This window comes from Podarcis vaucheri, assembly GCF_965113315.1.
Source record: "Podarcis vaucheri genome assembly, chromosome: 1".
Lineage (NCBI taxonomy): Eukaryota > Metazoa > Chordata > Lepidosauria > Squamata > Lacertidae > Podarcis > Podarcis vaucheri.
Window position 1 is genome coordinate 44,289,449 of NC_138759.1, and position 17,401 is coordinate 44,306,849.

General features: G+C 43.7%; 1 protein-coding gene across 1 annotated transcript; it reads right to left on the minus strand.

The window, feature by feature from the left end:
- Positions 1 to 8,847: 8,847 nt before the first annotated feature.
- Positions 8,848 to 17,089, minus strand: CCDC32 (coiled-coil domain containing 32). Its single transcript, XM_082241277.1, has 4 exons — positions 16,946 to 17,089; positions 13,064 to 13,319; positions 11,050 to 11,206; positions 8,848 to 9,537 (listed from the first exon to the last, which is right to left on the minus strand). The coding sequence occupies exons 2-4, from the start codon at positions 13,305 to 13,307 to the stop codon at positions 9,396 to 9,398; spliced, it is 543 nt and encodes a 180-aa protein (XP_082097403.1). The 5' UTR covers positions 13,308 to 13,319; positions 16,946 to 17,089; the 3' UTR covers positions 8,848 to 9,395.
- Between the last annotated feature and the right edge of the window lie 312 nt (positions 17,090 to 17,401).

Sequence of the window (17,401 nt, forward strand, 5' to 3'; positions counted from 1 at the left end):
AAAGGCACAAAGAGTTAGGGCAGGCATAGGCAAACTTGGCCCTCCAGATGTTTTGGGACTACAACTCCCATCATCCCTGGCTAACAGGACCAGTGGTCAGGGATGATGGGAGTTGTAGTCCCAAAACACCTGGAGGGCTAAGTTTGTCTATGCCTGAGTTCGGGCTTATCTCCATACCTGTGGTGCAACAGATAGTCCATTAGCACCTTCTAACCAAAGCACCAATCCCCTTCTGCTTTGCTTCTTGCATGTACCAGTGGAAATACCATTTCTAAAGCAATTTTCCAGGGCATAATATAAACATGAGTCATTTTGGGGTTGCAACTGAATACTTGTATTAATACTCTGACATTAAGGTGCACATGTGATGTTTTCCTTCTAAGACAATCAGATGAAGGTGGCCCTGTGGTCTAAACCAGTGTTTTTCAACCACTGTTCCGCGGCACACTAGTGTGCCGCGAGATGTTGCCTGGTGTGCCGTGGGAAAAATTGAAAAATTCGAAAGATTTTTAAAAAAATAAATGTCAAATTTCCGCCCACTAGGCGGGCGCCGGACTGTGTCCACCCTATTTTCCATCCGTCCTGGGTGGGGATCAGATCGGATGGGATCGGATGAGAGCGGACAGGCGGTCCGCTCTCATCCGATTCCCCATAGAGAGCAGCGGGGCTCTGACATCTCCCTCTCCGCACACAGTGGTGGTGTGCCTCATGATTTTTTTCATGAAACAAGTGTGCCTTTGCCCAAAAAAGGTTGAAAAACACTGGTCTAAACCACTAAGCCTCTTGGGCTTGCCAAACAGAAGGTCAGTAGTTCAAATCCCCATGATGGAGTGAGTTCCTGTTGCTCTGTCCCAGCTCCTGCCAACCTAGCAATTCAAAAGCACACCAGTGCAAGCAGATAAATAGGTACCGTTGCGGTGGGAAGGTAAATGGCGTTTCCATGCACTCTGGCCTCTGTCACAGTGTTCCGTTGGGCCAGAAGCAGTTTAGTCATGATGGTCACATGACCCAGAAAGCTGTCTGTGGACAAATGCCAGCTCCCTTGGCCTGCAAAGCGAGATGAGCGCCGCAACCCTATAGTCGCCTTTGACTGGAGTTATCCATCCTGGGGTCCTTACATGTGGCGTTTTTCTTCTACGGCAATCAGTGCTTAATTTTGAGTGCTCATGTTCAGACATACTCAGCACGACACAAAACAGTCTCTCCTAAAACCATAATTTAAATTACCATTATGTCTGGAGACTCCAAGTGTGTTCTTCAACATAATTATTCCATATTTGTGTAATTGGCTATTCATGGTGAATCAGGTGTTGGACTAAGTCTTGCTGTCTGAATTTCACTGTCAATACATCTTGTGCGCTAACTTCCTTTGTTGCCTTTGGAGAAAAACAAGTGGGTCCTGCAACAAAATGTTGCAGCATGGGCTACCTGTGTTCATTGTTCTAATAAAACCTGCTTAAAGCCCTGCTTAAAATGACCATGCTGTAAGATTCAGATTCCCTCTATGGTGTCAATATGTGAATAAATCATACAGTACTTCTTAAAGCTCCAACAGTCACTGTCACGCCTTCAATTCTCTAAAGGAGCACAAGCCCTGGGTGAGCACCTTGAAACCCCTGGAATCTTGCTACCACTGGGCAGAGAGTGAGGATGGTGCCCAACTTTTTAAACATGTTTGCTCAGAAGTAAGTCACATTGAGTTCAATGGGACCAACTCCCAGGACAGTACGTATAGAATTGCATCCCAGCTCTCCAGTTTAATTTGGTGGAGTATGCACAGCTTGTGGATCTAACGTATAGAATAAGAGAACAAGAAGAACATTCCTTTAAATAAGATTGGAAAATGTTTGACTACATGGGGGAGGGGAATTGTGTACACTTGAAAACGTTGGCAGCATTAAGATAAATTCACCAGTGTAAATAAGTTTTGATGGAAGTAATAATCAAATACTGAATGGTTTAGTTGATATAAAATATGCCGGGATTTATGCTATGCAAAATGAACCATTGAAAGAGAAGAAAGGAAGTCACTGATATGTTAAGGTTGTATAAATGAATATTCTAAATTGTAAAATAGAAAATTTAATTAAAATTATATTTACCGTATTTTTCGCTCTATAACACGCACCCGACCATAACACGCACGTAGTTTTTAGAGGAGGAAAATCCGTAGGCTTCCCACCTGTAGGCATTCCCTCCATAACACGCACAGACATTTCCCCTTACTTTCTAGGAGGAAAAAAGTGAGTGTTATGGTGCAAAAAATACGGTATATATGTATATGTATATGTAGAGAGAGAGAATTTGGTGGAGTCTAATAGTGTCCAATCTGCATTTGAATTACTTTTTTTCAGTCATGTTCCTTGAGTACAATACATTAATGTCCAAAACAGAAGACCAAGAAGAGGAAGTTGAGCAATCTTTTCTAAAAATAATATAACAGATTCCTCAAATTATTCCAGGAACATTCTCAATGTTCTTTCATCTCCCTACCTCCACACCAAATTAACATACAAAGAGATGGCAGATAAACTATACAAAAATAAAACAGAGTCAAAATCAAAACATGCCTTTCAATTAAATATGTAATTTGTGTGGTCTTTAGAAGTCAGTGGTTACCATGGCAATCCATATCCTTTAAAAGCACTCAGCACTGCAAATCTCCTCCTTCATGCAGTAATGTTGTGGAAGGAAACTGAGGCTTTATAAGTCTACGCTGCTTTGGAAATTCCAATTTTTATAGTAGTGAAAGAAAATGCAAAAGATAAACACTGTTATTTCACAAAGCAGCTATAATTTCATTGAATATGGAAAAGAAAAAGAACAGATTCTGTTTTTCTGCAGATTTCATCTGTAGGCAAAGCATGTCTCCATCATCACCAATGAGGTGAAAATAGGTATTAAATAGAAATATGAGGTCCCTGAAGACTGGAGATGGGCAAATGTTGTCCCAATCTTCAAAAGGGGGGGACACCCAGATAACTACCAAATGGATACCAGGAAAGATCTTAGACAAAGGCTTTAGATTACAGTCCTGTACCCACTTACCTGTGAGTAAGCTCCATTGAACTCATTGTGCCTTACATCTCAGTAGACATGTATAGGATTGTGCTATTACATCTCTGTCATTGAAAAAAAATGAGAACTAAATGTACTAGAGTTTAGCAACAATCTGCTCTAAGTTTTTTAGTTATATATTTCTGGTTGCTACACATAATTCACCCCCTGAGCCTTCAGGGGGAAAGCTGGCAGAAAATGCAAATAAATAGATAAATTCATCACATGGCCCCTTTGCATTCAGGAAAGATCCACAGGAACACTTTATGAAAAATGCAGTGGAAGAAGCAGGTTTCTAATACCTAAACATAAAATACCATAAAGTGGCATTTATGCTCATTAACCTCAGTGGAAATTCTTAAATCTACAAGAGGGAGTGCAAATATGATCAGACAGGAGATAACATTCAAATACAGCATTCTACATTACCAGTACCAGGCAATGCTGTAATTACATTCTTACCCATTTTTAGAAGACCCTATCTAATTTTCTTTTTCTCACTGATGCATACTTTTCCTTGAGGAAGTGCAGGAGGGAATTGAGTAACAATATGTTTGACCCTTTTGATGCTTTTGAATTATGGTGTTGGAGGAGACGCTTGAGAGTCCCATGGACTGCAAGAAGATCAAACCTATCCATTCTTCAGGAAATCAGCCCTGAGTGCTCACTGGAAGGACAGAGCCTGAAGCTGAGACTCCAATACTTTGGCCACCTCATGAGAAGAGAACTCACTGGAAAAGACCGTGATGTTGGGAAAGATGGAGGGCACAAGAAGGGGACGACAGAGGATGAGATGATTGGACAGTGTTATCGAAGCTACGAACATGAGTTTGACCAAACTGTGGGAGGCAGTGGAAGACGGGAGTGCCTGGCGTGCTCTGGTCCATGGGGTCACGAAGAGTCGGACATGACTAAACAACTAAACAACAACAACAAAATGTTTGGCCCAGTGTAGGACCTCTTGTTAGGATACTGAATTTGGACATTCATCTTGAGGTAGCCTACTCACCTCCATCTTTAAGCATTTACCCAGGTTCACCCACCAAATAAATACAGTTTCAGACAAACATCTGGGACATGGATGAATACCTGCTCTAAACAAAGAAATGGATCTGCCAGGATGGTGAAGACATGGCAAGGCTGAAAAGACCTATTCCTACTTAATCTGGGAGTTGGCCTCATTAAACTTAATGAAATTTACTTCTGAGTAGGCATTACAATGTTGGCGTTTCTCTGCTGTACAGCCCTGAGTAGCTTACCACCAGGTGTACCAACACACAGATCCAAAAGCCTTCAGTTCCAAGTCTCAATAGATCCAGTCGTTTGCTATGTCGCTGCAGTATGAAATACGTAGCAGGCCATAATAAGGAAGGGAAAGGCCCATCTCCCTCATTCCCCAGTGCCTCCAAGGTGGGAACCTGAAGGAACCCATTGTTGGAGTCTCCAATAATACTGTGTGGCTGTGTTTTTGTATCTATGCATGTGTGTGCATACACACACACACACACACACAGTTATTAACGGAAATAATTTGCCATTAGATTTCAGTAAAAATTCCTCATTTCTATTTTGTTCTAGTATTCGAATTATAGGATTGGATAGGATCTTCATAACCTAGAACAGTGGTTCCCAATTGGTGGTCCGTAGACCCCCCCCCCAGGTCCACGTAACCAGGGGGTACATGGCCCCATTTACTAACAAAAACTACCATAGAGATACCTTGGTTCTCGAATTTAATCCATTCTGGAAGTCCGTCTCACTTCTGAAATGTTCGAAAACCAAGGTGCAGCTTCTGATTGGTGCAGGTGCCCCAGAAAACAATAGCCAACAACCACCCGAAAAACCTTCGAAAGCTGGAACACTTACTTCCGGGTTTTCAGCGTTTGGGAACCAAGGCATTTGAGTACCAAGGCGTTTGAGAACCAAGGTACCACTGTACATATAATAAATAAAATATGATAGATTCTAAATCACGTGTGCACTTTACCTTTCAAGCCACAATAAGGAAATTCTGATGAGATCTAGTGGCAAATTATATCCAGTAATAACGTTATTGGATAGGGGACACAGGTGGCGCTGTGAGTAAAACCTCAGTGCCTAGGACTTGCCGATCGCATGGTCGGCGGTTCGAATCCCCATGGCGGGGTGAGCTCCCGTCTTTCAGTCCCAGCTCCTGCCCACCTAGCAGTTCGAAAGCACCCCCAAGTGCAAGTAGATAAATAGGTACCGCTTTATAGCGGGAAGGTAAACGGCGTTTCCGTGTGCTACGCTGGTGCAGGCTCGCCAGAGCAGCTTCGTCACGCTGGCCATGTGACCCGGAAGTGTCTCCAGACAGCGCTGGCCCCCGGCCTCTTGAGTGAGATGAGCGCACAACCCTAGAGTCGGACACGACTGGCCCGTATGGGCAGGGGTACCTTTACCTTTAATAACGTTATGGGGGTGCGCGCGTACACACACACACATACACACACACGTGTACAGGAATATTAAGAAACAAAAACAGAGCAACAAATTATCATTGGAGTAGCATGTTGCCAACAATAGATCCCATATCCACTTCAAGCAGACATTTGGATGGCCAGATGTTAAGGATGTTCCTGTAGCTCTTGAGTTCCTCCACTAAGGGGTGTGTGGGCAGAAAATCGGAGCATCCTCAGTATGTGTCTGCCCAGCCTCAAAGACCTCCTCCAGCATGGGGAAAAGCCCACCATCCTGGCTCCATTGTCAAGCAGCTCTTACTTGCAGACTTTTCTTTTAATATTCCACCAATCTCTTCCTCCCTGCCCACTGGCCTGCTGTGGGACAGAGAGATCGCTCATGGAAGATAGCTAAGCTGATCACATGCTTTTGAAATTGGGCAGGCATAATGAGATACAAGGAGGCCTTTGCGTTCCGCTTCTGGCCCTCCTTAAAAAATCTGGCTGAATCCCGGTGACATTAAAAGGTGCAAAATCATGTATATTATATATTTATGCAAAAAAATCTAGGGGTTTCATTTTCACCCTCTGCATGCTGCACCAGTGAGGCTGAGTTATTGGTTACTGGGGCCAGATGTCAGACAACAATGTTCAAGGCCATGTGAGGGAGGAATATGTGTATGTTGTCTGGGAGGAAGCAAGACCTGCTTTTCTCAGGCAAAGTGTTCCTCAAGAGGTATCAGAAAGAAATGTTTGAAAATTGATGAACGACTATTATAGATAGATTAAAGAGGATTTACTCCACTCAACTATTTTGAGTACAGGTTATAACAATGTATAAAAGCCATAGCAGAAATTGATAACTGAACAGGCGATGTGTAGGGAGAAGGGTTGAGTGTATTTTGAAATGATAGTTGGGAAAGTGATTTTATTGGGACCAGCAAAGAGGCGACACCTGTGGGTGGGTGGGTGGGTGGGAAGTCAGCTTTTAAATTTGTATTGAATTTGTATTCATTTGGTGGCAATTTATTAAAAATTATGGAAAATCAATAAAAAAATATTGGCAAAATCAACACAGAGGAAATGGAAAAGTGTTTTAATTGATGCCTCTTCAGAGTCTAGGGCAATTGCTGTGATTAGCACTAACAGTACATTTTAAAATAGAAACAATATGATGTCATACCCACACACCCAGGAGTAGTTTGACCTGCCAGGATAGCAATTGCTCCATGGATTTGTCATTTAGCAGGAAATAATATTAACTGTGTAATGAACCCAGGGTTTGTGCCCATACACTGCATCATGCACAGGGACCTAGTTCTGCTTCGCTTGTCTCCTACTAAACAGGGAACACAAGCCTGGTTAACATGACATGGTCAACCAAATGGTGGCTTATTGAGACCATACAATCATCCAGGCTTCCAGAGATGGGCTTGCAGGTGCTCTGCCCCAATTCTTTTTGCTCCCATACTGAGCTTAGCTGAAGTTTGGCTTAGCATGCTATCCTAAGCAGGATAAGTTCTCCCTTCTAACCAGGAACATAAAGGTTGGTGGGGCAGTACCACATTTTCCCTAATGGATCAGCCTCCACTGGTTCTTGCTGTTCCCTAGTTTAAATTTGCCTGTTCCTAATTCTTCCCACTTAACCGTTCCCTCCTGCTACTTCTATCTCAGGTCCCAGAGTCTCCTTTTCATAGAATTATAGGACTGTAGAGTTGCAAGGGACCCTGAGGATTATCTAGTCTGACTCTTTGCAATGCAGGAATTTCAACTAAAGCATCCATGACAGATGGAAATCCAACCTCCAAGGAAGGAGGGCCCTATCCTTTTAATTCACTGGGAAAGGGTGTGCGTGTGTTCCTAACTCCTCTACACTCTGTATAGAGCCTAATGCACTGACGACACTAAATAAAGACAGCAAACTTTAAAAGCCTCAGTTCTGAAATCACATGTTCTTCTATCACAACACAAAAAAATGTGAAGAGCCACAAAGGTACATCACTCATACAACAGGCAAATGTTTTGATGGACCAAGACAGAAGTCAGTGAAACTCAATTTTGAAAAGGCATATTAACTACGCAAATAGACAACCTAGAGACTATCCCACCAATGTGACAGCAATATATGCAGTTCATCATCCATAACGTATTACCAGAGCAGAAAAACTCAGAGACAAGTGAAACATAAAATGATGGGAAATAATGTAAACATCCCCAATTTTGAGATGTTTTGTCTAACAAATTTCCAGATTATTTAAGCAAAACTGCAATTTTGGAGAGGAGGCAACCACAGCACACATTTCCAAATACTTAATAAACACATATACCTACTTGCATACTTTAACCGTGCTATGCTAATTTTTTTCCAGGTTCGGTATTTCCTATTTTGCCATCTTGGCTTGCCAGCAGTGCCAAACCCAATTCAGCTATTGCTTTGTTACCTTTTTTAAAAAAAGCACTCTGAGACCAGTGAAGTCACTATATGGCCATTCAGACATAACAACATCACCAATGGCAAACAAAAATATTCAAACCGAGTTTGCCTTCAATGATATCACCATGCAATCAGATCCGGTTGTCTGCATTATTGCAACTGCACTGTTTGCAAGAAGCAAAAAGTCAATGAGGGAAAAATGGCACAAAAGCAGCAACTGGCCTGGGCTGCTACGTATGTTGAAAGGTATCAGGGAAGGGAGCAGTGAAGGGCTATGGATGGCCACGGAGTGAGGGAACATAATGAAAATGAAGTCAAGGACATGACATGTGGCAGCAGCACAAACATTTTCACCTCCTTTTGCGTACATTGCCACACACAAAAAACACACACACAGAAGTGAATATGCCACAGGGAGTAAAAAGGTTAATGGAATACATCCTCCTTTTCCAGCTCACCACTGATTTCATACTTGGTCTTATTTATGCCAACTAAATTCCTACAGATTTAATTCCATATTGTTTTGGAATACATTTTTCTTTTCTTCTTGCAGGAAAGGAAACTGAGAGTGAAGAAGAAAGCATGGCTATTCTATTAGCTGGAAAAGATGCTTGGGGAAATCAGATCTCATGAATGGCAAAGCAAAGTAGCTCCATTCCAGAACAGTTTTAAATTCAGAGTTTTAAGAAAATAATTACATGAGGTGCTACACTTTTCAATTCAAGACCTGCTTGCTTGCAAGGACAAAGACAACAATTTTAACAAAAAGAGGGCTGTGTGGTTTTTTTCCAGTAGTAGACGCTTCATCTCTTTAAGACTGAAACTGAATGTAAAATGTAGTGGTGTGTATTTTATCCCCCCCATTTTTTTTCCTTCCTAAAACCAAAAGCAAAGGTTGCCAAGATCACTCACTTCACAGAGGAAAAGATACAGGCACGCTTGGGCTTAGAGAAAAAAAAGTTGGGAAAAGAGATACACACGAGTTTCAGTCTTAGAAGTCATACATTTGGGGATTATATGCTGTGAGGAAAGGAGTGTTTCCATATACTGAAATTTGAGAGTACAATGTTTCTGCACAGTCCATTGCAGTGCAAGGTGACGAATTGTCTGAAATAATGCAGTTTACAGGATCCATATGCATGCAAGTCCTCCAAAAAGAATACAACAAAAACCTCTGGGAATGATGCAGACCCAAAGAAAAGAGACCATAAAGGAGAAGAGCGAAGCAAATGGACGAACTCTTCACTCCCATGCCTGACTCCAGTCCATCTCATTATCCAAAGATTATATCCACTGCCTTTTATGTTCAGTCATCTTAGTAGATTCTTACATATGACTAGATTTAAATCTGCAACTTCAAAGCCACTGAAATTTAAGTAGTACAGTGGAAAGTGTGGTCTACTATCACCAAGCACTGGCACTTCCCTCCTCTTGCTGCTTTAAAAGAAACTGCACCAGCCCCCGGACTGGAGGCAAAGGTCAACATTTCACTGTTCTACAGCCATCATCAGTTCTTCTTCTGTCTCTTGCTTCTCCGTACGGGCCTCGAGCGGAATCAAATACTGCACTTCCTCAGTGCTGACAGCCACTTTCTCAGGCTGTAGCCAGCGCTTCAAGTGTTCCAGAGTGCTGAGAGAAAGCAGAAAGGGCAGGGAACAGTAAAGAAAGAAGGCAAAAGGGCAGGATCAGCCCCCCCCATCCCCACTAATCATTTCAACTATTTTCTACCTAAATGTAATGGAAGGAACTTTTGACTGTCAGATTAAAGTAAAGGCAAAGGGACCCCTGACCATTAGGTCCAGTCGTGATCGACTCTGGGGTTGCGGCGCTCATCTCGCTTTATAGGCCGAGGGAGCCGGTGTTTGTCTGCAGACAGCTTCCGGGTCATGTGGCCAGCATGACTAAGCTGCTTCTGGAAAACCAGAGCAGCGCACGGAAACGCCGTTTACCTTCCCGCCTGAGCGGTACCTATTTATCTACTTGCACTTTGATGTGCTTTCGAACTGCTAGGTTGGCAGGAGCAGGGACCGAGCAACAGGAGCTCACCCCGTCGCGGGGATTCGAACTGCCGACCTTCTGATCAGCAAGTCCTAGGCTCTGTGGTTTAACCCACAGCACCACCCACGTCCGACTGTCAGATTAGAGAGGCCCAAATTCAAATCCCACTCAGCCCTGAAGTTGGGTGACCCTGGACCATTCACTCTCTCTGTCCAAGCTACCCCACATCTTAGAAAAGGTTCGGGTTTGGGCTAAACTCCAACGGTTTAGGGAATTCTGTGACAAGCAGCTATTGAGGAACACCTATCAGTTCAGCACAGGCCCTCTCCAGAGAGGGCACACTGCAGATAGGTGAGTCCCTTGTTACCCTATGAAGAAACACACAGAAAACTAGCACAGAGAGAAATATCTCAGCTAGAACAGTTCTCCAATGGACTAGTTTTCTACATGAAACGAGTTTTCGACCTAGAGCAGAAACAGAAGAATACACAGATAATAGGAATTGGGGGAAAGTCTCCTCTAGGGTCGGACTAACAGGGCAATCCAAACCCAGACCAGGCAGTAACAGGGCGTGGTAAGAGTGGTAGAGACACCACTAGATCTGCAGCCCTGTCACTCACATCAGTTGGGGCAGAAGGCAGGGTGGGGGGGCAGGCAAATTGCTGCACCAGGCCATTGGCCAACAAGTGATGGCAACGGGGCTGGCTCAGGATCCAGTGGATCTTGGTTCAGATCAGCCCATCTTCCGGGATGCCCCATTTGGGGGCTTTTGGGGGCTACTGCAGGCAGTAAATGCACAACACCTGCACATTTGGCGAGTGGACTGGAGTTCCACGCCATCAGAGTGATGCTGGTATCACTTTACGGGGGAGGTCTAGGGGGGTGCTGAGCAGAGGGATGACTCTGCCTAATCCAACCCTGCTTCCCCACAGCACAAAGGGGTTTTTCCAGTCTGCGCATGATGCAGTCTGCACATGATCAGAAAAACATCTTAGTGGTTGACCTGAGCCCTGGCACTGAAAACAGGGCTGAGGGCAAACTGTGGCTTGAATTAAGAACAGCCCTCACTCCATAAGTGGTGGGCACTTCGATAAGATGCACACTTCAAAAGCCATTGCATGAATAAAAACCTCACTGAATTACCTCTCGTCAGATTCAGTTCCCTCCGTGTAAAATTCAGACTCAGACTTCTCCTGCAGAAACCTGTCCCAGCATTCTTTCTTCGCCTGAGAAAGAGTGTGCAGCATGTCTTTGGAGGTCACCTCCTGTGACAAACCCTTTATCCTCATCAATCTTCTCTCTAGAGGCAGGGAGGGGAAACCACACAAGTGTGGCCAAGGTATAGTCAGGAATTTTCAATCCAAACCATTTCATGGGTTTTCATATGAATTGTAAACCACCATTTAAGGCGGGGTGATTCACCAGTGGCTGTCCGTTGTGCTGGACCACCAACTCCCATCACCCCTGACTATTGGCTGCATTGTGTGGGACTAATGGGAGTTGGAATCCAACAACATCTGGGTTGGATGAGCACAGGTTGGGCTAGGGCTGGGTGATATACCGTCCAAAATTGGTTTGAAGTCCATATCGTTATAACTAGAGTTGCCATGTCCTCTTTCGGGGGCCAACATGCCCATCTGGGCAGATTTTTACATTTTAAAGGAAATGTCCAGGGTTTTTTTGGTTTTTCTGGGCTTCGGCTTGGGCAGCCCAGGCTCAGGCGTAAGATGGTGGCAGCGGCCCCATGCCTGCAGGCCTCTTTCTAAGGCTCAGGCTGTTCTCTTTTTTGCTCTTCAAGATATGGCAACCCTATTATCGGTTTCATAATTTTTGACCTGGCAATATATATCGCAAATCATGGTGGGTGGGTGTGCGCGTGCGCTATGCAAAAAGCACGATGAGGGAAGAAGACAGCCGTTGCCTCTACATACTTCCATCTTTATTTCAGACATTGTGATATATTGGAATACTGTGATGTTTAGCTGGTGATATAGCACAGTGTTGAAAACCAGGTATTGCCCTGCCCTAGGTTGGGCACCTCTGACTGAAAGTATCCATTTTACCGCAGAGCTATATTAGATATTTCTCTTCCATGTCCTGACTTTTGCTCATTTTAATTTTGTGAGAGAATTGGTAAAAAAGAACTAACATGCAATGCCTCACTAAACTACTTTTCCCTCCACTGCCCACTCATGTTCTCATTCCCAAACCCATAATAAAAATGGAAATCAGAAATGGTTCGGCATTAAATCTGTATCTACACTAAAATAAACAATGGAAGTACATTTCATTCTAAGTTAAGGATCACTGCTCACCCATCTGCCTAGAAATATTTGAAAGGAGAGACTCAATTGAAATTATTGTGTGCAGAGCACACAAGCAAGAAGTTTAATGGAAGTCTTCAAGTTCTTGTTCTGGAAATTTAGCCGCAGCAAATTCTTTTCTTCTCCCAGAACGCTAGATGGATTATATTCCTCTCTCGCTGCACAAAAGTTATTGGAAAGAACAATCTAATATACTCTTCAGAGTTTTATGCAGGAATAAATTAGACGAAATTGGGCAAAGGTTTTCTCTCACACATTGCCTGCTTCTGTACTGACAATTATCTTGTCATTCCAGTGCTCTTAAAAATAAATTGTAGAACCTTTCTGAAGTCCTGAGAAGATCCAAAAATGTACAGGAGAGACTAAGATCAATGATTTACACAAAAAGTAGCAATGGTCACAGATTTTCAGGCCATGTCCACCTATTGTGGAACAGATCCATTGTCTTTAAGAGGCATAGGCAAACTCGGCCCTACAAATGTTTTGTATGAATTGTACAAATGTTGTACAGTTCCCACCAACCCTGACCACTGGTCCTGTTAGCTAGGGATCATGGGAGTTGTAGTCCCAAAACATCTGGAGGGCAGAGTTTGCCTATGCTTGGTCTTTAACATATAATTTTGGACTGAATGGATTTTTAGTCCAAAAGCCTTGATTTTCAGCTGATCAAAACACTAATGCTTGCTGTTTGGGATTAATGCATACAGATGAACAATCCCCCCCCCCCCCGGCCATGTTACAGTATTAATAATTACAATTAATAATTACTACTCTCAAAGGTTAGGTATTGACTGCAACAAATTCTCCAACTCAGCAGCTCCCAATATACTGACCTAAAGATGCCAAATAGGCATCTGAATCCTTCAGTGGTGCCCAGGGCTTCATGCTTTCTTGGAAAGTGGTGTTCATGACTTCGTTCTGACTTTCCACATGAACGTGAGCATCTGTGAACGAATCTGCAAATGCATTGCTTGACTCATCATTCTTGTCCGGATGTGGCAGGGATGAACAGATTTCAGCCCAGAGGTCCTGGCTGGAAATCGTGACTATGGAGTCAATACTTTCAATCATTATCATGATGGAGAAATCCTGGGGGGGAAATATGTAGTTTATGAACTGTGTAATATAATACATACATCTATATATTTCCTTCCTCTTCTATCCTATAAAGATGAGAAGCCATGGGATTTTCAGTTCTCCTTTAAAACACAACAAACAAAAACAAAAACAAAAACCAGAAGTCAAACTGCACAAGAAAACTGAGTGCTTGTAAAAATCCAGGCACCTAAACATTTTGGCCTAACCAGTGGCACCCTCTACAGAGATCAGCTACATCTCATTAGCTCCTAGAATGCCCAGCTGGTGCCTAATTTTTTGCAGATTTTACGCATTCCTGTTTCCATGCAAAGGATTAGGCTGTACAGAGTGGATTTTTGGATATATATTTTTTGGAACAGTTAAGGCATCATGCTTATGTTTTAAATCACACACTTAAAGTTACAGCTTGAAGTACTTGTCTGAAGCTGCAATTCCATACCCACTTACTTGGGAGTTAGGCCCAAGAAAGCCAATGATACATAGCTATGGGTAGACATGTGTAGGATTGCACTATAAGTGAACTTGCCTCGGTTTAGTAAAATTACTATTGCTATGCTGCAATGTCCTGCACAGAGGCTGTACCTGTTCACCTTCCCTTTTAAAAATCTAAAACAAGACCTGTGTCCCACGTAATAGCCTCTTCAGGTCCAATCTTCATCAGTTCCAATATGCCATGTCTAGGGAAAATGTTACGAATTTGGAGGGTGGATCTGAGCAGACATAGCTGATCTGGTATGTGTCACAGACTGGAACAAAATAAACTGTGGGATGGTTTAAAATATGTATTAATGAACTGCCGTTGTTGCTTAAATTGTTGAGATATAATGAATATTCTAACACACTGCAGGGGGTTGGCTAGATTGGGGTCCCTTCCAGCTCAACAGTTTTATGATTCTAATTCTCTCAGTTAAGGCTGTAAGTTAAGTGATTAGGAAATAACTTAGAATATTTCACCTGAATCTCAAAAGCACCACAACAGTCTTGCACACAGCGTTGGAAATGTCTTAAGAGGCATATAAATGGTTTAAATAAATAAATAAAAGTGTTTAGAGACTTGGGGTGGGTTTGGGTATCAGTTGAGAAGCATCAGTTTGTAGGGGAGGGAGGAAGTAAAAAACAAGATTAAAGCTGGGGTATAGGAAAAAAATGGGGTTATGCTAAAGAACACTTAATGTAACAGCCTAGATGGTTGTCAAGCCAGGATATTAAACCAACTTCATACCATGAAGGAACAAAGGAAGGAATGGAAGAGCTGAGTGGAAGGGCATAAGGCTTGTTTATATATTGGTTTATCAAGCCAAGATATGATCGTTCAAACTCTCCCAACATTTAGACAGAGGAATAGTTTGGACAGAGAAAAGTACACGTATTTCACCACGTATTTTTATGCGTTTGAATCCCACGGTTCATGTTGCTGTGATAGATTTTATTAGTGATTCGTATTTTAATATTGTGTAGTGGGGGTTGTGAAGAAACCCAGCTTGCTAACCTTTATTGTCTTATAGCTACCTACCAACAAGATGACAGGAAGCTGTTTGTTCTTTAATGTAGGAAGTTACAGCGAGAGTGATGGTGGGGGTGTCAGTAAGGTGGGAAGTCACTGAGAAAATTGCCAGTGTCTGTTTCACCATATTGAAACATAAAACCAGCACGGGCATGTAAAAAATATCCAGGACAATTCTATCATTAGAGCCCATGATTGCTAGAAAAAGGACTACAACAAGGGAGCATAAAAACTCGGACCCTTCTAAATTAACCACATGGTTTAAATGTCTGGCCAGCCGGCCAACCAACCAACCAACCAACCACAAGGTTCAGGGCCAGTTCACATAAGCATCTAGGAAATAGGGGGTATTCCATAGGCAGGCCATCCGAATTGGCAAACCAATCCATCCTACATATCAATAGAAAAATCACTCTCCAAGTATGAATCTTTAGGTAGGCAAAAGAAGGAAGGTATCAGCAAGCTTGGAGGAAACTTCAAGGTGTGCAGCCATACAAAAAATATTTAGGAAAAAAATCTAAAGGGTGGGAATAACAGAAGAGGCTTTATTTAGCATTGTTATGTACTGAGTTGAATAGGATCCAAAATGCAGCAGTCCGATTGGTCCTAGAACAATAGGATTCAGAATGCAGCAGTCTGATTGGTCCTAGAACAATAGGATCCAGAATGCAGCAGTCTGATTGGTCCTAAAACAATAGGGTCCAGAATACAGCAGTCTGATTGGTCCACAAGAGCCACTCAATTCAGCTCCAGGTGGAAGTGAATCCGCAACCTGATTGGCCTACAGGAGAATCCTGGAATTAGCCAATCATGTGGGGCCCATTGTGTAAATAATGTATATAAAGCAGACATTCTAGGGAACTTCCATTCCTCCTCATCACTATGAGCTGAATAAAGTGCATGAAATCCACTCTCGACTTCAGGTATATTTCAAGCATAGACCTCAGCAAGTGTAACTGCCACATTCTGGGCAGAGTTAGCAGAAGTGATAAGTCTACACATATGCAGAAGGGGCAAACTAGGTATGTGCAAAGCAGAAATGTTTTTAAGTCGCTGCTTGTACTTCTTGCAACAGGGAAACCAATGAAAGCCCAACAAAGACTGATCAAGCTCAGTAGGCACACTTAATACCATAGGAGTGGGAAGGACAAATAGAAAACTAGCAGAATGGATTATCCTGAAAAGGGGGGTGGCAAGCACCCTGATCGGTATTCTACACAATGCTGCAGTGTTAAGAGTTTTGCTCTTGTATCGCAGTGTGTACCGGGAAACCAGAATTAAACGCAGAACAGGACATCTGCTACCGGTATTTCTAAAGGACGGTCGAGCCTGTCTACATGTGGTGTATCATTCGTGTGTGTGAATGTTTTCATGACCCGCGTTTCGCACGTACATCTTACAGCTACAGTCAAAATAGTCAACTGCTAAGCGACCGGCTCTTTCCGATGGTGTGAAGCAGCAGGTTGGGAGTAAGGCCTCGGGGGTCTGGGGGGGGGGGCTCGGAGAAAAGCCACAGCAGCCACCTCCCCTGGTCGCTGGGACCAGGCCAGGCTTCTGCCACTGGACTTCGGACACAGGACCCTCCAAGTCCACAGACCTGGGATCCGGCTGCGCACGAGATAAAAGCAATAGGACACCAGGGACAATAAGGCAAGGGGATAAAATCGTATTTCCCCACCATCAAGAAAAAGTGGGCGCTTTTGCAACCATAAATTGGGCGCCAGGACACACCTCCTGAGTCTGAATTGATTCTAGAATGAATTGATTTTAGAATGCACAGTATTTCAATTAAATGATTATGATTTTATGTAAAATGTGTTATTTTTTACTGTTGTTAGCCGCTCTGAGCCCGGCTTCGGCTGGGGAGGGCGGGATATAAATTTTAAAAAAATTATTATTTATTATGTGTGTTTGTGGCGGCGATGACGTTAGGAGCAATCCTGAGAGCAGCTCTTGGCATTAAGGTCAGGAGAGCAAGCGCGCCTGGCGGGAGAGGCCTCTCACGGTGGCTTTTCCAGGTGGTCTCCTGCCTCCCCCGGGGCCTATGGGCTCCCACGCACCCGCATCCTCCCCCCTACCGGCGTCCCCTCCTGCGCCCCTCCTGTTCGCCTACCTGGAGCGGCTGAGACTCCTCTGCCCCCTCCGTCGCTTTCAGAGTCCACAAAGGGCAGAAGTCTCGGGAACCAGGAAGGGCGGGGCGGGGAGCGAGGAACCCACTCTTGTCCCAAACTGGCCAATCAGGGAACAGAGCACAGCTTTCCCGCTCCCATAGGCTGCGGAGGGATACCAATCACCACCGATGCTTGGCAAGTAGCAAAGGAGAAGGCTGAATGGTTCGCAAACAAGACTTCCGGTTCCCCTTGACAAACTCGGGAGGTGCGGGGTAAGAACGGTGGAGAAATCAGTGAGAAATAACCTCTGGAGGCAGGGCGCGGCGGGCGTGATTGTTTCAGAGCAGAGGAACCAGGAGGACCTGTCAGCTTTATCGCTACGTCATTGACAATTTTGCATGGACATGCCCCCCCACCCCTCAGGCCCCTGAGCATGGAAGTGCCTAAACAAAAACCGG

Excerpts from the sequence above, each read along its gene's own strand:
- CCDC32 (XM_082241277.1), bottom strand. The coding sequence starts at position 13,307 with ATGATAATGATTGAAAGTATTGACTCCATAGTCACGATTTCCAGCCAG. Across the intron at positions 11,207-13,063 it reads TGCCTATTTGGCATCTTTAG|AGAGAAGATTGATGAGGATA; the intron begins GTCAGTATATTG and ends CCCTGCCTCTAG. Across the intron at positions 9,538-11,049 it reads GGAACTGAATCTGACGAGAG|CACTCTGGAACACTTGAAGC; the intron begins GTAATTCAGTGA and ends GCTTTCTCTCAG.